This window comes from Bombina bombina, chromosome 7 (assembly GCF_027579735.1).
Source record: "Bombina bombina isolate aBomBom1 chromosome 7, aBomBom1.pri, whole genome shotgun sequence".
Taxonomy (NCBI): domain Eukaryota; kingdom Metazoa; phylum Chordata; class Amphibia; order Anura; family Bombinatoridae; genus Bombina; species Bombina bombina.
In genome coordinates this window covers 416,281,345-416,307,735 of record NC_069505.1, presented here as the reverse complement: position 1 = coordinate 416,307,735, position 26,391 = coordinate 416,281,345, and the positions used below count along the sequence as shown (strand labels likewise).

General features: G+C 40.4%; 1 protein-coding gene across 1 annotated transcript in view; it reads right to left on the bottom strand.

Annotated features, from left to right (window-relative positions):
* The window catches only part of ZC3H7B (zinc finger CCCH-type containing 7B), a 224,609-nt gene that overhangs the window by 6,163 nt on the left and 192,055 nt on the right, over nt 1-26,391 (bottom strand). The window contains exons 18-21 of the mRNA XM_053721231.1: nt 25,891-26,033; nt 25,663-25,768; nt 12,200-12,308; nt 11,356-11,489 (exon numbers count right to left, since the gene is read on the bottom strand). Of these exons, the coding sequence (XP_053577206.1) occupies nt 11,356-11,489; nt 12,200-12,308; nt 25,663-25,768; nt 25,891-26,033 (492 nt within the window). The remainder of the gene's footprint in view (nt 1-11,355; nt 11,490-12,199; nt 12,309-25,662; nt 25,769-25,890; nt 26,034-26,391) is intronic.

The window sequence follows — 26,391 nt, the reverse complement described above, 5'->3', positions numbered from 1 at the left end:
ATTAATTACGGAGTCAGAGAAAACCTCTATGACTGAGAATCAAGCGTTCAATCTCCATACTTTCAATTTAAGGATTTGAGATCCTGATGGAAAAAAAGGACCTTGATAGAAGGTCTGGTCTTAACGGAAGAGTCCACAGATGGCAAGGAGCCATCCGGACAAGATCCGCATACCAAAACCTGTGAGGCCATGCTGGAGCCACCAGCAGAATAAACGAACGCTCCTTTAGAATTTTGGAAATCACTCTTGAAAGAAGAACTAGAGGCGGAAAGATATAGCAGGATGATATTTCCAAGGAAGTGACAATGCATTCACTGCTTCCGCCTGAGGATCCCTGGATCTGGACAGATACCTGGGAAGCTTCTTGTTTAGATGAGAAGCCATCAGATCTATTTCTGGAAGTCCCCATATTTGAACAATCTGAAGAAATACCTCTGGGTGAAGAGACCATTCGCCCGGATGTAGCATTTGGCGACTGAGATAATCCGCTTCCCAATTGTCTATACCTGGGATATGAACCGCAGAAATTAGACAGGGGCTGGATTTCGCCCATACAAGTATTCGAGATACTTCCTTTATAGCCAGAGGACTGTGAGTCCCTCTTGATGATTGACATATGCCACACTTGTGACATTGTCCGTCTGTAAACAAATGAACGACTCTCTTTAGAAGAGGCCATGACTGAAGAGCTCTGAAAATTGCACGGAGTTCCAAAATGTTGATTGGAAATCTCACCTCCCGAGATTCCCAAACCCCTTGTGCTGTCAGAAACCCCCATACAGCTCCCCAACCTGTCAGACTTGCATCTGTTGAGATCACAGTCCAGGTTGGAAGAACAAAAGAAGCCCCCTGAACTAAATGATGGTGGTCTGTACCACGTCAGAGGGTGTCGAACAATCGGTTTTAAAGATATTAAATGAGATATCTTTGTATAATCCTTGCACCACTGGTTCAGCATACAGAGCTGAAGAGGTCGCATGTAAAAATGAGCAAAGGGGAACACGTCCAATGCAGCAGTCATAAGAACCTAGAATTTCCATGCATAAGGCTACCGAAGGGAATGATTGAGACTGAAGGTTTCGATAAGCTGAAACCAAATTCAGACGTCTCTTGTCCAACAGAGATCATGGACACTGAATCTTACTGGAAACCTAAAAAAAAAAAAAAGGTTACTCTTGTCTGAGGAATCAACAAACTGATTGGTTAATTGATCCTCCAACCATGTTCTTGAAGAAACAACACTCATAAAAGGCTGGAAAGGATCTTTCCATTGAAAATGAGCAAAGGGAATTGAATCCAATGCTGTTAAAACTTCTATGCATATATAGCAACTGAAGGAAAAAATAGAGACTAAAGGTACCGACAGACGGAACCCAATACAAATTGTCCCTTGTCCGATAGAGACAAAGACAGTGACATAAACCATCTGGAAACCTAAAAAAGGTGACCCTTACGTGAGGAATCAAGAACTTTTGAAAAAAAGATCCTCTATGTCCTGACGAGCAAGTGAATCATATGAGATTCCGCATCCTCGGGAAATAATCTGAATGAAAACAGAAAAATGAAAAATATGCATTTATTGTATCTAATGAAAACAAATAATGCTATCAGTGACCATAAAAAGGCAGAATAGTTTGAATAAAACTCCAAAACCCAGTTCCTAAAAAAGGAGCTGGAAGAAATACCCCAGAAGATTCCAGGTCTGAGCAGCGCTTGAACCCCATGGGTACCCAGCCATGCTACAACAGTATCCAAAATATATAGGACAGAAACACACTTAAAGAAAGTGTTAGCCTTACTGGAATAAAATCAAAGAAATTTGGACAGAATAGAACCAAATAAATTTCAAAGAAGTCTTAACCTGCCCTTTACCAGCCAAGCTGGAATACGGCACGTACATCGCAATATTAGGGAGCTGATTTCGAACCCCTATTATAAACATGTTACTTGGGAAAGAACTCAGGAATTCGTTCCTTAATAAGAACAACCAAACTAGTATAAGCTTAAAGTTTAGTCTTAGAACTCAATCTTGAAGCCCAGAGTAACAGTTAAGAATTGAATCCAATTATAAAACAAATAATTGATTTATCTTAGAACAAAAGAAAACATAATTTATGCTTACCTGATAAATTTATTTCTCTTGTAGTGTGTTCAGTCCACGGGTCATCCATTACTTATGGGATATATTCTCCTTCCCAACAGGAAGTTGCAAGAGGATCACCCAAGCAGAGCTGCTATATAGCTCCTCCCCTCACATGTCATATCCAGTCATTCGACCGAAACAAGACGAGAAAGGAGAAACTATAAGGTGCAGTGGTTACTGGAGTTATAATTTTAAAATTTAGAACCTGCCTTAAAAAAAGACAGGGCGGGCCGTGGACTGAACACACTACAAGAGAAATAAATTTATCAGGTAAGCATAAATTATGTTTTCTCTTGTTAAGTGTGTTCAGTCCACGGGTCATCCATTACTTATGGGATACCAATACCAAAGCTACGTACACGGATGATGGGAGGGACAAGGCAGGAACATTAAACAGAAGGAACCACTGCCTGTAGAACCTTTCTCCCAAAACCAGCCTCCGAAGAAGCGAAAGTGTCAAATTTGTAAAATTTGGAAAAAGTATGAAGTGAAGACCAAGTTGCAGCCTTGCAAATCTGTTCAACAGAGGCCTCAGTCTTAAAGGCCCAGGTGGAAGCCACAGCTCTAGTGGATTGAGCTGTAATTCTTTCAGGAGGCTGCTGTCCAGCAGTCTCATAGGCTAAACGTATTATGCTACGAAGCCAAAAAGAGAGAGAGGTAGCCGAAGCCTTTTGACCTCTCCTCTGTCCAGAGTAAACGACAAACAGAGAAGAAGTTTGTCTAAAATCCATAGTTGCCTGTAAGTAGAACTTCAGAGCACGGACCATGTCTAGATTATGCAAAAGACGTTCCTACTTTGAAGAAGGATAAGGACATAATGATGGAACAACAATCTCTTGATTGATATTCCTGTTAGAAACAACCTTAGGTAAAAACCCAGGTTTAGTACGCAGAACTACCTTATCTGAATGAAAGATCAGATAAGGAGAATCACAATGTAAGGCAGATAACTCAGAGACTCTTCGAGCCGAGGAAATAGCCATCAAAAACAAAACTTTCCAAGATAAAAGCTTAATATCAATGGAATGAAGGGGTTCAAATGGAACACCCTAAAGAACTTTAAGAACCAAGTTTAAGCTCCACGGAGGAGCAACAGCTTTAAACACAGGCTTAATTCTAGCCAAGGCCTGACAAAAGGCCTGGACGTCTGGATGCTCCGCCAGACGTTTGTGTAAAAGAATAGACAGAGCTGAAATCTGTCCCTTCAGCGAACTAGCGGATAAACCCTTTTCTAAACCCTCTTGTAGAAAAGCTAATATCCTAGGAATCCTAACCTTACTCCATGAGTAACTCTTGGATTCGCACCAATATAAATATTTACGCCATATTTTATGGTAAATTTTTCTTGTCACAGGTTTCCGAGCCTGTATTAAGGTATCAATAACCGAATCCGAAAACCCACGCTTTGATAGAATCAAGCGTTCAATTTCCAGGCAGTCAGCCTCAGAGAAATTAGGTTTGGATGGTTGAAAGGACCCTGAATTAGAAGGTCCTGCCTCAGAGGAAGAGACCATGGTGGACAGGACGACATGTCCACTAGGTCTGCATACCAGGTCCTGCGTGGCCACGCAGGCGCTATCAGAATTACCGATGCCCTCTCCTGTTTGATCCTGGCAATCAGCCGAGGTAGCAACGGAAATGGTGGAAACACATAAGCTATGTTGAAAACCCAAGGGGCTGCTAATGCATCTACCAGCACCGCTCCCGGGTCCCTGGACCTGGATCCGTAACAAGGAAGCTTCGCGTTCTGGCGAGATGCCATGAGATCCAGATCCGGTTTGCCCCAACGACGAATCAGTTGAGCAAATACCTCCGGGTCAAGTTCCCACTCTCCCGGATGAAAAGTCTGGCGACTTAGGAAATCCGCCTCCCAGTTCTCTACGCCTGGAATGTGAATCGCTGACAGGTGGCAAGAGTGAGACTCTGCCCAGCGAATTATCTTCGAGACTTCCAACATCGCTAGGGAACTCCTGGTTCCCCCTTGATGATTGATGTAAGCCACAGTCGTGATATTGTCCGACTGAAATCTGATGAACCTCAGCTTTGCTAACTGAGGCCAAGCCAGAAGAGCATTGAATATTGCTCTTAATTCTAGAATGTTTATTGGGAGGAGTTTCTCCTCCTGAGTCCACGATCCCTGAGCCTTCAGGGAATTCCAGACTGCTCCCCAGCCTAGAAGGCTGGCATCCGTTGTTACAATCGTCCAATCCGGCCTGCAAAAGGTCATTCCTTTGGACAGATGAACCGGCGACAACCATCAGAGAAGCGAATCTCTGGTCTCCTGGTCCAGATTTAGCAAAGGGGACAGATCTGAGTAATCCCTGTTCCATTGACTGAGCATGCATAGTTGCAGCGGTCTGAGATGCAGGCGCGCAAATGGCACTATGTCCATTGTCGCTACCATTAAGCCGATTACCTCCATGCACTGAGCTACCGATGGGCTTGGAATGGAATGAAGGACACGGCAAGCATTGAGAATCTTTGATAACCTGGACTCCGTCAGGTAAATCTTCATCTCTACAGAATCTATAAGAGTCCCTAGAAAAGGGACCCTTGTGAGTGGTAACAGAGAACTCTTTTCCACGTTCACTTTCCACCCATGCGACCTCAGAAATGCTAGAACTATCTCTGTATGAGACTTTGCATTCTGAAAACTTGACGCTTGTATCAGAATGTCGTCTAGGTACGGAGCCACCGCTATGCCTCGTGGTCTTAGTACCGCCAGAAGTGAGCCAAGAACCTTCGTAAAAATTCTCGGGGCCGTGGCTAACCCGAAGGGAAGAGCCACAAACTGGTAATGCCTGTCTAGAAAGGCAAACCTCAGGTACCGATAATGATCTTTGTGAATCGGTATATGAAGGTAAGCATCCTTTAAGTCCACTGTGGTCATATATTGACCCTCTTGGATCATGGGTAGGATGGTTCGAATGGTTTCCATCTTGAACGATGGTACCCTTAGGAATTTGTTTAAGATCTTTAAATCCAAGATTGGTCTGAAGGTTCCCTCTTTTTTGGGAACCACAAATAGATTTGAGTAAAATCCTTGTCCCTGTTCCGATCGCGGAATTGAGTGGATCACCCCCATGATTAAGAGGTCTTGTACACATTGTAGAAATGCCTCTCTCTTTACTAGGTTTGTCGATAACCTCGAAAGATGGAACCTCCCTTGTGGAGGAGAGGATTTGAAATCCAGAAGGTATCCCTGAGATATAATCTTTAACGTCCAGGGATCCTGCACATCTCTTGCCCAAGCCTGGGCAAAGAGAGAAAGTCTGCCCCCCACTAAATCCGTCTCTGGATAGGGGGCCCTGACTTCATGCTGTCTTAGGGGCGGGAGTAGGCTTTCTGGCCTGCTTGCCCTTGTTCCATGACTGGTTGCCTTTCCAACCTTGTCTGTAACGAGCAGTAGTTCCTTCCTGTTTTGGAGCGGAGGAAGTCGATGCTGCTCCTGCCTTGAAGTTACGAAAGGCACGAAAATTAGACTGTTTGGCCTTTGGTTTGGCCCTGTCCTGAGGAAGGGCGTGGCCCTTACCTCCCGTAATGTCAGCAATAATTTCCTTCAAGCCGGGCCCGAATAAGGTCTGCCCTTTGAAAGGAATGTTAAGTAGTTTAGACTTGGAAGTTACATCCGCTGACCAGGATTTAAGCCAGAGCGCTCTGCGCGCCTGTATGGCGAATCCGGAATTTTTAGCTGTAAGTTTGGTTAGATGTACTACGGCATCTGAAACAAACGCATTAGCTTGCTTAAGGGTTCTAACTTTGCTCAAGGCCTCATCCAACGGCTCTGTGCGAATCGCCTCTTCCAGAGACTCAAACCAGAATGCAGCTGCAGCCGTGACAGGCGCAATGCATGCAAGAGGCTGCAATATAAAACCCTGTTGAACAAACATTTTCTTAAGATAACCCTCTAATTTTTTATCCATTGGATCTGAGAAAGCACAGCTATCCTCCACCGGGATAGTGGTACGCTTGGCTAACGTAGAAACTGCTCCCTCCACCTTAGGGACCGTCTGCCATAAGTCTCGTGTGGTGGCGTCTATAGGGAACATTTTTCTAAATATCGGGGGAGGGGAAAAAGGCACACCGGGTCTATCCCACTCCTTACTGATAATTTCTGTAAGTCTTTTTGGTATAGGAAAAATGTCAGTACACACCGGTACCGCATAGAATCTATCCAACCTACACAATTTCTCTGGAATTGCCACCGTGTCGCAATCATTCAGAGCCGCTAATACCTCCCCTAGTAACACACGGAGGTTCTCAAGCTTAAATTTAAAATTTGAAATTTCTGAATCCGGTCTCCCCGAATCAGAACCGTCACCGACAGAATGAAGCTCACCGTCCTCATGTTCTGCAAGTTGTGACAAAGTATCAGACATGGCTCTCGTGTCATCAGCGCGCTCTGTCCTTAACCCAGAGCTATCGCGTTTGCCCCTTAATTCGGGCATATTATATAATACTTCATTCATAACATTAGCCATATCATGTAAAGTGATTTGTAAGGGCCTAGATGTACTAGGTGTCTCAATCCTACGCATCTCCCGAGCGGGAGGCGCAGGTACTGACACGTGAGGAGAGTTAGGCGGCATAACTTCCCCCTCGTTGTCTGGTGATAGCTTCTTTATCGGTACAGATTGACTTTTATTCAAAGCAATATCAATACAATTGGTACACATCGTTCTATTGGGCTCCACATTGGCTTTTGAACATGATGAACAAACAGTTTCCTCTGAATCAGACATGTTTAAAACAGACTTAGCAATAAAACTAACAAGCTTGGAAATCACTTTCAATAAGTTTTACAAGCAATATAAAAAACGCTGCAGCGCTTCAAAAATACAGATATAATTAAACAATTCTTAACAAGAAGTGTACTATTAGCAGAGGATTGCACCCATTAGCAAAAGGATGATTAACCCCTCGATACCCAAAACAGATATCAAGCAAGATTTAACGCTTTTAATCACAGTCAGCACACTGTCACAGATCTGCTGTGACTGATTACCTCCCTCACAAATGAAATTTGCAGAACCCTGAGCTCTCTAGAGACGTCCTGGATCAAGGAGGAAGAAGCAGAAAGACTGTGCAATAATTTTAACTGCGCAACAAGGCGCTAAAACAAGGGCCCTCCCACTCCAATCACAACAGTGGGAGCCCTGATATAACGGTTTCCATGCAGAAAAATATGTTAGCCATGTGGAAAAAATCATGCCCAAAGCTATTTATCACCAAAGTACCTCACAAAAAACGAATAACATGCCAGTAAACGTTTTATTAAAAAACAACATTTTTCAATGTCATGCAAAGCTATCACTAAGCCTGCTACCAGTCGCTACCACTGCAGAGAAGGCTTAAGTATTATTTCAGTGTTAACAGTATTTTCTCAGTCAAATTCTAGTCCCTAGAATATAACTCGACTGCGCATACATTTATCAGCCTGATACCAGTTGCTACTACTGCATTTAAGGCTGTACTTACATCATACGGTAACAGCAGTATTTTCTTAGTCAATTCCATTCCCAGAAAATAAAGTACCGCACATACCTCATTTGCGGAGGACCCTGCATGCTATTTCCAGTCTGAAGTTACCCCACTCCTCAGAATGTCGAGAACAGCCAGTGGATCTTAGTTACGCCTGCTAAGATCATAGATAAAAAACGCAGGCAGTTTCTTCTTCCAAATCCTGCCTGAGATAGAAAAACAGCACACTCCGGTGCCATTTAAAATAACAAACTTTTGATTGAAGAATAGTTAATAGTTAAGTAAAAACTCCAGCTCCTCTCGCGACCTCCTTCTTTGTTGAGGGTTGCAAGAGAATGACTGGATATGACATGTGAGGGGAGGAGCTATATAGCAGCTCTGCTTGGGTGATCCTCTTGCAACTTCCTGTTGGGAAGGAGAATATATCCCATAAGTAATGGATGACCCGTGGACTGAACACACTTAACAAGAGAAATATGGATTTTCGTTTTTTTTTTTTTTTTTTTTAAAAAACACAAAATTCTTCTAGCTAAAATAGCTAAAGACATAGATTAACCCTCATTTGCGAATATATTCAATAAAATGAAGACACAAATGAAATCATTAGCATGATAGTCCAGTTTAAAGGACCAGTCAAAACAGAGGACTTGCAAAATGCAAAACAACAAGACAAAATGCAACAGCACCTAGTCTAGTAAATGTTGTCCCTTTAACAATGCTAAAATAAATCATAATCTGATACTTGATCTTAAAGTAACAGAAAAAAAGAAGCAATTGCAATATCACAGGACCAAGAAAAGTACCTGAAACTAAATAATTTTCCATAAATAAGATACAACTATATAAAGGAAAATAAATATTATTTTGCTATAGAAACAATAGCATAATTAGTAGGAGTAGAGATAGCCCCAATAAATTGGAGAACCCTCCAAATTGAATTTAACTGCTGGCAAAGAATATAGTTTAAAACCTTGAAGAAGGAATAAAAGAGAATTCTCAGCCTATTCCATTCCCTAGTATGGGGAATTGGAAAGAAAACCTCTGAAATCACAGAAGAAAAAAAGGCAGAAATAGTGTCAGCTAGTCTTAAAGAACTAGTTACCTTAATATCCAAAATAATCAACACCTCTTCAACAAAGAACAAATGTACTTAAATAAAAAAATTATAAAAAAGTAGATTTGTTAGTGTCAATATCTGATGAAGAGAATTTCTGAAAGAGAAAAAAACATCATCAGAGAAGGATAAATCAGTATGTTGTTGGTAATTTGAAACTTCAATAATTAAAAAAGAAGTGAAAAAAGACCTAAAAATTGTATTAGAAGGCACGAAGTCAGACAAAGCCTTAATCAGAAAAATTATTTCTTATAAATCTTCTAAACATTTCTTGTACTTAAGAATGGAAATGTATAAAACATAAATACTAATGGAATCTGCATGTAAAAGTATATCATAATAACTTATTACAAACCATAGCTAAAGATAAACATTTATAACATTTTAAAATAAATGAACTTAGCTTTGGTAGAACTGAAACTCAGTTAAGCATTTTTCCAGAAGTGGCTTCTGACTCAGGGTTACTCGCAGACATCTTGCAATATGTAATAGAAAAAACAACATATAAAGCAAAATTGATCAAAAAATGCTAGTGAACAAGCTTCTAGCAACCAGAAGCAATAATTAATGAGACTTAAATAATGTGGAGACAATAGTGACGCCCATATTTTTTAGCGCCAAAAAAGACACCCACATTATTTGGCGCCTAAATGCTTTTGGCGCCAAAAATGACGCCACATCCGGAACGCCGACACTTTTGGCGCAAAAAAACGTCAAAAAAATGACGCAACTTCCGGCGACACGTATGACGCCGGAAACAGGAAAAAAAATTTGCGCCAAAAAAGTCTGCGCCAAGAATGACGCAATAAAATGAAGCATTTTCAGCCCCCGCGAGCCTAATAGCCCACAGGGAAAAAGTCAAATTTTAAGGTAAGAAAAAAATTATTAATTCATATGCATTATCCCAAATATGAAACCGACTGTCTGAAATAAGGAACGTTGAACATCCTGAATCAAGGCAAATAAATGTTTGAATACATATATTTAGAACTTTATATAAAAGTGCCCAACCATAGCTTAGAGTGTCACAGAAAATAAGACTTACTTACCCCAGGACACTCATCTACAAGTAGTAGAAAGCCAAACCAGTACTGAAACGAGAATCAGTAGAGGTAATGGTATATATAAGAGTATATCGTCGATCTGAAAAGGGAGGTAAGAGATGAATCTCTACGACCGATAACAGAGAACCTATGAAATAGACCCCGTAGAAGGAGATCATTGAATTCAAATAGGCAATACTCTCCTCACATCCCTCTGACATTCACTGCACGCTGAGAGCAAAACCGGGCTCCAGCCTGCTGCGGAGCGCATATCAACGTAGAATCTAGCACAAACTTACTTCACCACCTCCATAGGAGGCAAAGTTTGTAAAACTGATTTGTGGGTGTGGTGAGGGGTGTATTTATAGGCATTTTGAGGTTTGGGAAACTTTGCCCCTCCTGGTAGGAATGTATATCTCATATGTCACTAGCTCATGGACTCTTGCTAATTACATGAAAGAAATAGTTGTCAACTAATCTCATGATCGATTAGTTGGTTTGCAATTAGTTGTTCTGCACATGGCAGCAGCTGCTTCACTCCAATGAGCTCCTGCACATGGTGTTGTGTTTTATGGTTATCTCCTTAGCCTAACGGACGTCTACAGACGTTTACTTTTCACTTTTTCAGGACACTAAGTTTACAGCTACTCCTGTTAAGTGCAGCCCAGAAATAACAGGAGTCATCATTTGTATTGTTTATATTAAATCAGGTGATTTGGGACTATGCTTTGTATATAGTGCTGAGCTTGTTATTTATACCTAGCCCTATATTGATTGGAGTTATTATTTGAATTGATCTCACTATTACCTGTTTGTACAATTATTAGCGTATTGCTTGCTATTGCTGATTATATGTACTGTATAGATAACTGTGTAAGGCTTTGTTCTGTTATTGATATATAGTCCTTAGCGCTTTTACTTTTCTTTTTCTATATATATATTTTTAATTAATTGTAATATGTACCAAATTCAACCCCTATAAGTATATATCTCTTATTTTAAGAGAGGACTATATATTTATTCCCTAACCTTTAAGCTGGTTAATTATCATTGCATATAGATATTCAAGCACCTCAACACCATCTGAGTACCTCTAGAAAAAAAAAAAATAGCTGCAAAAAGAGAGCCAGCCTCAGCTAGGAGCATGTGGATATGGTGACATTGTTGTATTTCAATGCAAAGTTTCTGAAAGAGTGAATAACAGAATGTTATTAACAGTGATAATCTACCTCTTTCTAGTTCTACCTTTTTTGAAACAGGTTGAGTTTTGTTTTGCTTAATTGTCTCATTTTTAAGCAGCAGAAAAATTTTCATAAACAGTTGTGTTAATGTAAAGTTTTAGTCAGAAGGTTTATATGTGTAACACTCAGTATGTGGATTTTATTTTAAATATAGGAAAAATTATTTTTTATTTTTTTAGTCGATTAATCTAAAAAAATAATCGGCCGTTGAAGCGATTATGAAAATAATCGTTAGTTGCAGCCCTAGTTGTGTTTACAATGTATTAGTAATATTTTTACGAGTTCTTTTTCTGTGTTTTTGTCTTGTTTGCGCGTAGTGGCTCATATAATTACCAGGAGGTCTGCGTAGTCTGTTGGCATCAGGATCTGCTTGTCTGTCTCTTTCTGTGGAGCCGCTGCGCCTTTCCCAGCAGTCTCCTGGACATTGTTCTTCTGAGACAACTCAAAGACCTGCTGCAGGTCAAGTACTGGCGGAAAAAGAGAATATGAGGTTGAGCGGCTTCTGCCCTTGTTACAGACACAGTCAAACAGACACTGCAACACTGAACACAAATTGTGTAGCATTTTAATTTCAGACAAAATCCTTTTATGTAGTATGCAGTCTTGCGGTTGTGCCCTACAATATCGTACAGGAGGGAATATTTCATGTCATGGGTGCCCATACTCTAAAGGGACAGGGGCTACTTTTTGTGATATTCTTCAGCGTCATCTACTTAAGCATTTGCTAGCATAAGAAAATCTGAGCTTGCTTATAAAAAAGTGAGCTTCGTTTAATACACAGACTAATATTTTTGCGCTTAAACCCCCTTTTATTTGCCCAGAATGTCACTATTGGCTGAAAGGTTATGGGGAAATCACATAGAACTCTTGTGAGGTACTGGCAGATTCTGATCTACCTTATGAGCACTATTGATTTATGGTCACGATTTAACAAAAAAAAAAAAAAAAAAAAAGACTATGGACAACTTTTACTATGGGGCAAAACCCATGTTCTACTGATTATAAATACTCACATCTTCTTTTATTTATAAATAGATGCTAATAATAACAACGAATGTATGTACTGAGTGTGAATGGCGTCAGCGCAATATCAGGCACAAAACAAACAGGGCTGTAGACTTCCTGAGACACTCTATGGGGAGATGTTGGAATTCTTGTCAATCTGACATGCACTGACCTTTGTTCTCCTTCATGAATGTCCAGACGTCTTTCTCTTCTGTGCTATGAGCGAATGTGCAGTTCCCTATGTACTGACATTTCTTCTTGTTCTGTACATGAACACAGATCTGTGGGGGGTGCAGGTAAAGCGATGGTTATTTCTGCATCGTTATGCGTGTCTAAAGCTACGTATACACACAAGCTTTCCTCAGTCTGCCTGTATGTTGCAGACTAAGTACAGCCATAAGGTCTACAATACAAGTGACAACAAAGAGGCAGAACGGAAATTACCTAGGATTAAATGCCTCTAGATTTTATGTCTATATTGTTCAATTATTAATTAAAAATCAGTAGATAAAATGTATTATCTTGCAATTTATGCAGAGAATGAGTATGTCTAAATGCTTAACAATATCATTATTAGATAAAACTACACACAACTGATTTTACAGAGAGGTGGTTTAAAGGGACACTGAACCCAAATTTTTTTTTTTTTCACGATTCAGACAGACCAGCAATTTTAAGCAACTTTCTAATTTACTCCTATTATACATTTTCTTCATTCTCTTGCTATCTTTATTTGAAAGGCAAGAATGTAAGTTTAGAAGCCGGCCCATTTTTGGTTCACAACCTGGGTTGTGCTTGCAGATTGGTAGCTAAATGCACCCATCCATAAACAAGTGCTGTCCAGGGTTTCTGAACCAAAAATTTGCTGGCTCCTTAGCGTAGATGGCTTTTTCAAATAAAGATAGCAAGAGAACGAAGACAAATTGATAATAGGAGTAAATTAGAAAGTTGCTTAAAATTGCTGCTCTATCTGTATCATGAAAGAAAATGAATTAATTAATTATATTGACAATGTCAAACCCCTGTCTAATCTTATCACTGCAGCAACTAAATAAATAAATATATACATTAATACTATTTATTATCAGTTGTTTGTATAGCACCAACAGATTCTGCAGTGCTGATATATATATATATATATATATATATATACACACACACACACACACACAGTATATTTGTTCCAAAACTCATCCTAGAGAGTATTTCACAAAATATCTTTTTAACCCAGTTCTTCCAATGTTTCTCTAACACAAGATAACAAAATAAGACTAGTGACAGACATAAAACCCTTTATTTAAATGACCTGTGGGTCTCGTGATATATGTTTATTGTCAGGGGTACTAAACCCATAAATAGAGCCATGGCGGTGAGGTATTTCTCATTGTTATGACAAACAGCTGGATAGATACAGAACCACTCCACTAAAATATGAGGCTTAAAGGGACATGAAACCCAACATTTTTCATGATTTAATCGAGCATGTGATTTCAAATAGCTTTCCAATTTACTTATTTTATACAATTTGCTTCATTCTCTTGGTATCCATTTTTGAAGGAGCAGCTATGCACTACTGGGAGCTGTCTGAAGACATCTGGAGAAGCAGCTAGCTCCCAGTAATGCAGCTAGCTCCCAGTAATGCATTGCTGCTCCTAAGCCTACCTAGATATGATTTTAAAACGACATGTTCTGTCTGAATCAGGAAAGTAAAAATTTTGAATTCCATGTCCATTTAAAGGGCCGCTAAACACAGTAGAATACATAATCAGTAAATGCCTAATAAATAGACAATGTAATAAACTCTTAGGGCCAGATTACAAGTGGCACGCTATTCTTTCGATCATGCGCAAACATCGCCAGAAGAAAACTTTTAACTTGTGTGGGTTAGGACGCGTATTACAAGTTGTAAGTTAAATTTTTGTGCAAGCGAAAGTCAACGCACACTAACTGTTAGGCTTCAGATATTGTGACCGCCTTAACTGCTTCTCCCCATAGACATAGAGAGAGCAAATCAGAAAAAAAAAACCTAACACCTATCACTTGTGCGCTAACCCAACCGCGTTTAACCAAGTGCACTTCACATCGAAAAATTGTTTATTTATTTAAAAAAACATAATTTATGCTTACCTGATAAATTTATTTCTCTTGTGATGTATCGAGTCCACGGATTCATCCTTACTTGTGGGATATTCTCCTCCCTTACAGGAAGTGGCAGAGAGAGCACCCACAGCAGAGCTGCCTATATAGCTCCCCCCTTAGCTCCACCCCCCAGTCATTCGACCGAAGGGTAGGAAGAAACAGGAGAAACTATAGGGTGCAGTGGTGACTGAAAGTTTTAAAATAAAAATATATATGTCTGTCTTAATAAACAGGGCGGGCCGTGGACTCGATACATCACAAGAGAAATAAATTTATCAGGTAAGCATAAATTATGTTTTCTCTTGTAAGATGTATCGAGTCCACGGATTCATCCTTACTTGTGGGATACCAATACCAAAGCTTTAGGACACGGATGAAGGGAGGGACAAGACAGGGACCTTAAACGGAAGGCACCACTGCTTGTAGAACCTTTCTCCCAAAAATAGCCTCCGAAGAAGCAAAAGTATCAAATTTGTAAAATTTGGAAAAAGTATGAAACGAAGACCAAGTCGCCGCATTACAAATCTGTTTAACAGAAGCCTCATTTTTAAAAGCCATGTGGAAGCCACAGCTCTAGTAGAATGAGCAGTAATTTTTCAGGAGACTGCTGGCCAGCAGTCTCATAAGCCAAACGGATGATGCTTTTCAGCCAAAAGGAAAGAGAGGTAGCCGTAGCCTTCTGACCTCTCCGCTTACCAGAATAAACAACAAACAATGAAGATGTTTGACGGAAATCTTTAGTTGCTTGTAAGTAGAACTTTAAAGCATGAACCACATCCAGATTGTGCAACAGACCTTCCTTCTTTGAAGAAGGATTAGGACACAGTGAAGGAACAACAATCTCTTGATTGATATTCTTATAAGAAACAACCTTAGGAAGAAACCCAGGTTTGGTACGCAAAACCACCTTATCTGCATGGAAAATAAGATAAGGGGAATCACACTGTAAAGCATATAGCTCAGAAACTCTTCGAGCCGAAGAGATAGCTACTAAAAACAAAACTTTCCAAGATAGAAGCTTAATATCCATGGAATGCATAGGTTCAAACGGAACCCCTTGAAGAACTTTAAGAACTAAATTTAGGCTCCATGGCGGAGCAACACGTTTAAATACAGGCTTGATTCTGACCAAAGCCTGACTAAATGCTCGAACGTCTGGGACATCTGCCAGACGTTTGTGTAGAAGAATAGACAAAGCAGATATTTGTCCTTATAAGGAACTAGCTGATAATCCCTTCTCCAAACCTTCTTGGAGAAAAGACAATATTCTAGGAATCCTAATCTTACTCCACGAGTAACCTTTGGATTCACACCAATAAAGATATTTGCGCCAAATCTTATGATAGATCTTCCTGGTGACAGGCTTTCTAGCCTGAATCAGGGTATCAATGACCGACTCAGAGAAACCACGCTTTGATAGAATCAGGCGTTCAATCTCCAAACAGTCAGACGCAGAGAAATTAGATTTGGATGCGTGAACAGACCTTGGATTAGAAGGTCCTGCCTCATTGGCAGAGTCCATGGTAGAACCAAGGACATGTCCACTAGGTCTGCATACCAAGTCCTGCGTGGCCACGCAGGTGCTATCAGAATCACTGAAGCTCTCTCTTGCTTTATTCTGGCAACCAGACGTAGAAGGAGAGGAAATACATAGGCCAGATTGAAGGACCAAGGCACTGCTAGAGCATCTATCAGTACCGCCTTGGGATCCCGGGACCTGGACCCGTAACGAGAAAGTTTGGCATTCTGACGGGACGCCATCAGATCCAATTCTGGTGTGCCCCATAGCTGAATCAGCTGGGCAAATACCTCCGGATGGAGTTCCCACTCCCCCAGATGAAAAGTCTAACGACTTAGGAAATCCGCCTCCCAGTTCTCTACTCCTGGGATGTGGATTGCTGAGAGATGGCAAGAGTGATCCTCTGCCCATCGGATTATTTTGGTTACCTCCATCATCGCTAGAGAACTCCTTGTTCCTGCTTGATGATTGATATAAGCTACAGTCATGATGTTGTCCGACTGAGACCTGATGAATTTGGCCGCAGCAAGCTGAGGCCTCGCCTGAAGCGCATTGAATATCGCTCTCAGTTCTAGAATATTTATCGGGAGAAGAGATTCCTCCCGAGACCATAAGCCCTGTGCTTTCAGGGAGTTCCAGACTGCATCCCAGCCTAGCAGGCTGGTATCTGTTGTTACAATGAGCCACTCTGGCCTGAGGAAACACATTCCCTGAGACAGGTGGTCCTGAGACAACCACCAGAGAAGAGAATCTCTGGTCTCTTGGTCCAGATGCAGTTGAGGAGACAAATCTGCATAATCCCCATTTGACTGTTTGATCATGCATAAATGTAGTGTTCTGAGGTGTAGGCGGGCAAAAGGAACTATGTCCATTGCCGCTACCATGAGTCCGATTACCTCCATATACTGAGCCACTGATGGCCGAGGAATGGAATGAATAGCTCGGCAAGTGGTTAAGAGCTTTGATTTTCTGACCGCCATCAGAAATATTTTCATTTCTACCGAGTCTATCAGAGTCCCTAGGAAGGAAACTCTTATAAGAGGGAAGAGAGAACTCTTTTTTATGTTCACCGTCCACCCATGAGATCTCAGAAAAGCCAACACGATGTCCGTGTGAGACTTGGATAGCTGGAAAGTTGACGCCTGAAATAAGATGTCATCTAGATAAGGCGCCACTGCTATGCCCTGTGGTCGTAGAACCGCCAGAAGGGACCCTAGCACCCTTGTGAAAGTTCTGTGAATAGGGATGTGTAGATACGCATCCTTTAAGTCCACGGTGGTCATATATTGACCCTCCTGGATCAGAGGTAGAATAGACTGAATAGTCTCCATCTTGAATGATGGAACTTTGAGGAACTTGTTTAGAATGTTGAGATCCAAGATTGATCTGAAAGTTCCCTCTTTTTTGGAAACCACAAACAGGTTTGAGTAAAAACCTAGCCCCTGTTCCTCTTTTGGGACTGGGCGGATCACCCCCATGGTATGTAGGTCTTCTACACAGCGTAAGAACGCCTCTCTCTTTGTCTGTTTACAGACAATCGAGAAATGTGAAAAGTCCCCCTTGGAAGAGAGCCTTTGAATTCCAGAAAATATCCCTGGGACACAATTTCTAAAACCCAGGGATCGTGAACATCTCTTGCCCAAGCCTGAGCGAAGAGAGAGAGTCTGCCCCCTACTAGATTCGGTCCTGGATCGGGGGCTACCCCTTCATGCTGTCTAAGAGGCAGCTGCAGGCTTCTTGGCCTGTTTACCCTTGTTCCAAGCCTGGTTAGGTCTCCAGACTGACTTGGATTGGGCAAAATTCCCCTCTTGCTTTGCAGCAGAGGAAGCTGAAGCGGGACCACTCTTGAAATTCCAAAAGGAACGAAAATTATTTTGTTTGGTCCTCATCTTATTTGATCTATCCTGAGGGAGGGCATGACCTTTCCCTCCAGTGATGTCTGAAATAATCTCTTTCAGTTCAGGCCTGAATAGGGTCTTTCCTTTGAAAGGGATGTTCAAAAGTTTAGTTTTAGATGACACATCAGCAGACCAGGATTTAAGCCATAACGCCCTGCGTGCTAAAATTGCAAAACCTGAATTCTTTGCCGCTAATTTAGCCAGTTGAAAAGCGGCATCTGTAATAAAAGAATTAGCCAATTTAAGGGCCTTAATTCTGTCCAAAATTTCTTCTAATGGAGTCTCCATCTGAAGAGCCTCTTCTAGAGCCTCAAACCAGAAAGCAGCTGCAGTAGTTGCAGGAACAATGCACGCAATAGGTTGAAGAAGAAAACCTTGATGAACAAAAATTTTCTTCAGGAGACCCTCTAATTTTTTATCCGGAGGATCTTTGAAAGCACAACTGACTTCAATAGGTATAGTTGTACGCTTAGACAGACTAGAAATAGCTCCCTCCACCTTAGGAACTGTCTGCCACGAGTCCCGCATGGTGTCAGATATGGGAAACATTTTCTTAAAAACAGGAGGGGGAATGAACGGAATACCTGGTCTATCCCACTCCTTAGCAATAATATTCACAATCCTCTTAGGGACTGGAAAAAAAAACCCATCAGTGTAAACAGGAACCTCTAAGTATTTATCCATCTTACACAATTTCTCAGGGACCACTATAGGGTCACAATCATCTAGAGCCGCTAATACCTCCCTGAGCAATAAGCGGAGGTGTTCAAGCTTAAATTTAAAGGCCGTCATATCAGAATCTGTCTGAGGAAGCGTCTTTCCTGAATCAGAAATTTCTCCCTCAGATAACAAATCCCTCACCCCTACCTCAGAGAATTGTGAGGGCATATCAGATACGGCTACTAAAGCGTCAGACTGCTCAGCATTTTTCCTGAACCCAGAGCTGTCCCGCTTTCCTTGAAAACCAGGCAGTCAGGATAAAACCTCTGTGAGGGTTGTATTCATAACTGTGGCCATGTCTTGTAAAATAAATGAATTCGACGCACTAGAGGTACTTGGCGTCACTTGTGCGGGCGTTACTGGTTGTGACACTTGGGGAGAGCTAGATGCTAAACCCTCATTTACTTCTGACTGAGAATCATCTATTACTCTATTTTTAAGTGCTAATATATGTTCTTTATAGTTTATGGACATATCAGTACAATTGGGAAACATTCTAAGAGGGGGTACCACAATGGCTTCCAAACATATTGAACAAGGATTTTCCTTGGTGTCAGACATGTTAAACAGGCTAGTAATGTAACAAGCAATCTTGGAAAACACTGTAATCAAAGTAAATAACACTTAGAAATAAAACGGTACTGTGGCTTTAAGAGAAAAAAAGATGCACAAATTCTGCAAAACAGTGTAAAAAAGCAGTAAACATAACAAAATTTTTACAGTAGTATCATATAGCCTTAGTAACTTTGCACAGCTATGCAAATAAACAATTAACCCCTTAATGGCAAAACCGGATTGAAAAAACATCAAAACCAGTAAAAAAGACTTTCAGCACTTTGCCACAGTTCTGCTGTGGCTCCTACCTGCCCTTCAGAACAATTTGTGGGGAAAAAAACTTCTTTTACAGCCCTCAAACACGACAGGAACCTCTGGAGAAGCAGTTAGAGGTCTCAGAGGAAAAGAAACTGCACAACTGAGGCACGAAAATAGGCCCCTCCCACCTCACTCAATGTTTTGAGGCCTAACAGACAAACACTAGAGTGCCTCTAAATTAACCATGTGGGTTAGAAAACTCAAAAACAAGCCACAATGACCCCTTTAGTCCCTTCAAAAAAACGTTATAATTGCATCATTCACTGAATAAACAAAAATGTTTTTACCAAACAGTGTCACCAGTAACTAATTAGCCCTTCATGCAAGCTGAAATTCCTATCCAAGAACATACCTTAATGCAGTTTAGCCTGCAAACTGTTCCCCCAACTGAAGTTTTCCTGTACTCTTCAGCCCTTGTGAGAACAGCAGTGGATCTTAGTTACAAAATGCTAAGATCATCATCCTCCTTGCAGAAATCTTCATCCCTTTTCTGCCAGAGAGTAAATAGTACACACCGGTACCATTTAAAAAAAAAAAAAAAAAAAAAAAGGGGGGGGGGGGGGAGGCGGAGCCTACAGCTGTTGCGGAAGGACGTGTATATGAAGAGCTCCTGACTCCTACTTGGATTTAACTATAACATTCTCCTTAAAACATATAACTTTTGTGTCTGGCACTTTACCTAAGGGGCCCTGAAGTTTGCCAAGAGGTGTTGGTGAGACAATATTGTATAAACGGATCTTCCTATGCTCTTCAGCTAGACTGCATGGAAGCTGACAGCATGGCAAGCAGGCCTACATTGTGACTCAGTTAATCTATGTTGTCAAGGTTGCCGCACTTATGACCCCCCCCGGGATCCTCTTGATTCTGGGTTACTAGCAGCATAATACTGTTGCCCTCACTCTTTCCTTTCCCTAAACACCACTTCAGCATTTTTAACTAGGAGCCTGAAAACGGAGCTAGTCTCAGCAATGGCGGCGATGGAGACAGTTCTACAGGAAATCAGCGCACTCCTGGAAGCTCACCAGGCGGCCTTCACAGAAAGGCTTCAAGAAGCCTGTAGCTCAACCCGGAAAGTTATATACAACGGGTGTAACGTTTTGAACGAGAAACTGCATAGGAGTGGTGAATATTTGGAGCCCAGGCATTCGTCTCCTTTGGCCCCTCACAATTGTGATGTGAAAGACGATCAGCAGGCCTCCCATACTGCGGACTTACTTCAGACCTCCCATGATCAGCCAAAACAGTCCACTGTTAGGCCGGAACAAGCGGTAGAGGAGAAACACGGTCTCACAGTTTTATACCCGACCGAGGCTCCGCTATATAGACAGCTCCAGGTCTTCCAGCATGTCGCACTTACCGGTATGACCAGAGTTGAATCGATACCGTCTGCTGAGCTCCTGATGTCCCAGGGAGGCTGGGACCCTGCTAACAACGTGCATTTACTGGCGATCAGCCCACAGATTGAGTGTTACATCTACTCCACAGGGGATGAAATACTTACTGCTCATGACAGTTTTGGCCCGAAGAGAATGAGACGATCGCGGCAACGAGCCACACTTGAGTGGCGATTTTTACATTCGGGTTTCCCTGCCCAAGTGAGAGTTCCCCAAAAAGATAGGCATGGAGTGGGCTAAAAAGGTGGCAAAGACTAACTTGCACTTTGGGTCTGAGGCTACAGATCTAGAGTTTTGGTGTGGTGAGCATCCATCGCCATTGAATGATACCTTTATTGGAGCGGGGCTGAATGTACACTAGTCAGCTGTTTTCACTACTATAAATATGAAGACTCTATTTGTGACATACTTAGTGGTTATAGAACATTTTGTTCATTATGCTCCTGAATGTTATCTAAGCCTCTTTAATCAGGGCTATATTTGCTCTGTTCCATAAGTTAAAGTATTATGGGATTCTTTTTCCTATTGTTTTTGACTAGTTTTCTTAATTCACTATTAAGTTAATGGTTGTCTGTTGCACCCACATAGTCAATCGAGTATCCACATATGCAAATTGTCAGAATGTTCGCTTGTATTAGGCACTGTGTATAGGACCTTTGCTCTCTTTAAATGTATGTTTTAATTAGACTACTGCAGGTTACTTTAACATATACCCCAAAGCGCTGTTAGATTGACTCGCACCACTTCAACCTGCCCTTCCTAATTGAGTCAGATTATATGCAGCATCCTTTGGCGCGTTATTACACTGCTGTTTTAATACAGTCTAGTAGTAAAGACTGCACCAGTTTAAAGCCTGAATTGCAATTAGCTAGAGCAGTGTGCCACAAGTATATTTAAAGTATATCTAAGTCCTTATATAAGTAGACAATAGCCCCTTTTATAAACCTAAACTATATTACAATGGCTTCTACACATATAGCCTGAGAAAATTCATATGCCCCAGTCTGTTTGTATCAATGCTTCCCTATTAAGATGGTTTCCTATGACCGTATGGTGCTGTTTTATATCACTAGTGATATTTGCATCTGAGAACCTCCTAGCTGCCCCCTCTAGAATGTCAATAATTATGGCTTCCTTACTATTGTGTTATTCAACTTTAAGAATGTTGGTACAGTCCTTTTGGGACACATTTCATATATTACCCTTTGATTTAACCACTCAAGTTATTTTTCATTGGACCCAAGAGTGGTCTGTTTTGTATATACAAGGGGTTAAAAAAAAAAAAAAAAAAAAAAAAAAAAAAAGAGGATTTTGTTTGTTCATTATTATGTAACTGACAGGTTCATATTGAGAAGACATGCTCTACCTTGCTTTTCTCTTTGCTTTTGTGTACCTATGAGAATGTGAACTGATTTCATGCCTGTAACCATTTATTTATCCTTAATAAAAATTCAATTAAAAAAAAAAACAAAAAAAAAAAAACTTTTGCTTGAGAAAATAAAAACCTAACATTTTTGTCACCACACTCCTCTTTGCCCTTCCTAGCAGTTAAGCAGGCAGAGAGAATGACTGGGGGGTGGAGCTAAGGGGGGAGCTATATAGGCAGCTCTGCTGTGGGTGCTCTCTCTGCCACTTCCTGTAGGGGAGGAGAATATCCCACAAGTAAGGATGAATCCGTGGACTCGATACATCTTACAAGAGAAAATTAAAATATATATATATATATATATATACACACAGTTGTGCTTATAAGTTTACATACCCTGGCATAATTTATCATTTCTTGACCATGTTTCAGAGAATATGAATGATAACACAAAAACTTTTCTTTCACTCATGGTTAGTGTTTGGCTGAAGCCATTTATTATCAATCAACTGTGTTTACTCTTTTTAAATCATAATGACAACAGAAACTACCCAAATGACCCTGATCAAAAGTTTACATACCCTGGCGATTTTGGCCTGATAACATGCACACATGTTGACACAAAGGGATTTGAAAGGCTATTAAAGGTAACCATCCTCACCTGTGATCTGTTTGCTTATAATTAGTGTGTCTGTATAAAAGGTCAATGAGTTTCTGGACTCCTGATAGACCCTTGCATCTTTCATTCAGTGCTGCACTGACATTTCTGGATTTTGAGTCATGGGGAAAGCAAAAGAATTGTCAAAGGATCTGCGGGAAAAGGTAGTTGAACTATATAAAACAGGAAAGGCATATAAAAAGATATCCAAGGAATTGAGAATGCAAATCAGCAGTGTTCAAACTCTAATCAAGAAGTGGAAAATGAGGGGTTCTGTTTGATAACATACTGCATTCATCTTGCCATCAATTCTGACCAAATTTCCTGTGCCTTTTTAGCTCACACATCCCCAAAACATCAGCGATCCACCTCCGTGTTTCACAGCAGGAATGGTGTACCTTTCATCATAGGTTGTGGCCAAAAAGCTCAATTTTGGTCTCATCACTCCAAATGACTTTGTGCCAGAAGGTTTGAGGCTTGTCTCTGTGCTGTTTGGCGTATTGTAAGCAGGATACTTTGTGGCATTTAAGTAGTAATAGCTTTCTTCTGGCGACTCGACCATGCAGCCCATCTTTCTTCAAGTGCCTCCTTATTGTACATCTTGAAACAGCCACACCACGTCCTGTGTTTCACCTGAAGTTATTTGTGGGTTTGTCTTTGCATCCTGAACAATTTTCCTGGCAGTTGTGGCTGAAATTTTAGTTGGTCTACCTGACCGTGGTTTGGTTTCAACAGAACCCCTCATTTTCCACTTCTTGATTAGAGTTTGAACACTGCTGATTTGCATTCTCAATTCCTTGGATATCTTTTTATATCCCTTTCCTGTTTTATACAGTTCAACTACCTTTTCCCGCAAATCTTTTGACAATTCTTTTGTTTTCTCCATGACTCAGAATCCAGAAACGTCAGTGCAGCACTGGATGAAAGATGCAAGGGTCTGTCAGGAGTCCAGAAACTCGTTGACCTTTTATACACACACACTAATTACAAGCAAACAGATCACAGATGAGGATGGTTACCTTTAATAGCCATTCAAACCCCTTTGTGTCAACTTGTGTGCATGTTATCAGGCCAAAATCACCAGGGTATGTAAACTTTTGATTTGGGTCATTCTGTTGTCATTATGATTTAAAAAGAGTAAACACAGTTGATTGATAATAAATGGCTTCAGCCAAACACTACACATGAGTGAAAGAAATATTTTTGTGTTATCATTCATATTCCCTGAAAAATGGCCAAGAAATCATAAATTCTGCCAGGGTATGTAAACTTATGAGCACAACTGTATATATATATATATATATATATATATATATATATATATATATATATATACACACACACACACACACACACACACACACAATAATATATATTTAAAAATACAAAGAACATTTTCCCTATGTAAAGAACATTGGAATGTAAAATACTTGCAGTACATACACACTAAAACATATTGATTAAAATTATATTTCCTGTTTAAAGGTATTTGAATGGAAAGGGCTCCAAAGTGTGATAAATTCTGTGTGTGTATATTATATATATATATATATATATATATATAAATATATATTTATGTGTGTGTATACGTGTATATATGTATTTTGAATGTATTTATGTTGTATTTAGTGCAACTTTACACCAGGTCTTTAGTCACGCTAACCCGATGAGCGCAAATTTAGTTTGCGTTTGTGCAGTCTCATTTCCTTTTAACTTGTAATATGAACACAAATTAGCACAGGTGCAATATTTCTTTATCGTACATGCTAGATTTCTTACTGGCATTTTAAAAATTAGCTTCATCTTCCTTCCCACGGTATCATGTGACAGCCATCAGCCAATTACAAAATGCACAAATGTATATTCTGTGAATTCTTGCACATGCTCAGTAGGAGCTGGTGTCCCAAAAAGTGTGCATCAAAATATATTGTGCATATTTAGATAATGGAAGTAAATTGGAAAGTTGTTTAAAATTGTGCGCTCTATCTGAATCCTGACAGGTTAATGTTGACATTAGTGACATTCCTATGGCAATCTCCTCCTACCTGTTTATGGCAATCGGCTAGTGACAGGTATCTAAGACCAAACATTGCAAAGAGGTGGCTCTCTGTGTTTTATCGGGATGAACTGGGATTCTGAAACTGCCCCCCTCATCATATACTGGAAGGGATTGCACTTGGGTCAGGGATCACTATTTCAACACTGATGATCTAAAAACTAGATGGGGTTTGACCCCCTCATTTAAAAGAGGGGAATTGCGTCTATCACATGAGGGGTACCATAGTTTTCTAAATAAGCCAGTAAGAGACATACGGGCTCTATAACAACTCCTATGCTGCACTAATAAAACAAAAACATCTGGTTTCTAGTGTGTATCTATACAAGTATATATATATTTAACACATTTCCTAGAAAGATACATTGAATGAGATGGAAGCATATGTCGCACCAAGAGGCTGTTACTTATTGTGTATACGGAGATTTAAATTGAACGACTGTAAGACTAATTTGCAGTCTGTGGATGCGCAGTCCTTGTTTCCTATGTGGCGATACCTTTTTCACACGTATTCATTTTAATTTTTTGGTTTTAAAGAAAAACATGTTAAATTGGATGAAATGGTTAAGAGTGCCCAGGAATCCAGTGGGTTTTATATTGTGCCGTTATACTCAAGACTAAGTTACTGCTCAGAAGTCTATTCTAGATGTCACCTTCATAATATAATTTTTATTCCCTTTCTTCTAAGACTCACTGGAACTTAGATAACATATAGATAACATTGTGATCACTCCTGTGTATTTACCTAGGAGTCAGCACTGATTGACAAAAATGCAAGTCTGTCAAAAGAACTGAAATAAGGGGGCAGTCTGCAGAGGATTAGATACAAAGTAATCACAGAGATAAAAAGTGTATTTATATAACTGTGTTGGTTATGCAAAACTGGGGAATGGGTAATAAAGGGGTTATCTATCTTTTAAACAATAAAAATTCTGTAGTTAAGTATCCCTTTAAGAGCATTTTTTTTTTTAAAGGTACCAAGTATTTAGAGTTATTTTGTTTTCCAACTTACATCATATTGCTGTGGGAAATTACGAATGGAGGGCAGGGGTCTAATGGGAACCCATTTTTTCTTTGCCTTGGACATTGCGAGCAGAACACGTTTGTCTTTTGTCCAGCTAGAGGAAAACAGAGAAAATGGCGTTTGGATTTGTGCATATAGAGACATACTAGTGACTTGGGGACTGTAAGCTGTGGAACACAATATTTCTTCTTGACAGGGAAGGAGTTAAGCGGATACCTGTGTCTGGCTTTGGCTGTACAGTATTTGCCATCTTTGTCTGCCTCTATCTCCCTCCCGTTATGCAAACACTGACCGCAGACAAACTTCATCTTCATGTCCAGTGACTTTGGCTGGGACTGATGCGATAAAGACTTGGACGCCTGGAAGATACACACAAAAAGATGTGAGCTGTGTGATTGAAACCGCAGGACAAATTTGAATGTGCATTAAAGCAGAGAGTGTTAAACACAAACCTGCACAAATCTGTGTAGTATTTTGCAATAAATAATACAGCTTTTTTATATATTTTTTATTTTTTAATGATTTACTTTTTTCCCTAGAACAAAAGGACTTTTGTCATCCAATCGCAACTCTGCCCATATGGACGTGGTATGAAGGTGCATTGTTGTTTACACATTTCCAGTGTATTTATTTTACACTAAGGGTGTACAGCATTAGTCCAGGAGTGAGTGAAAATGTGGAACGGAGGAGAGAGACGAGGGAGGAATGGAGGGGAGA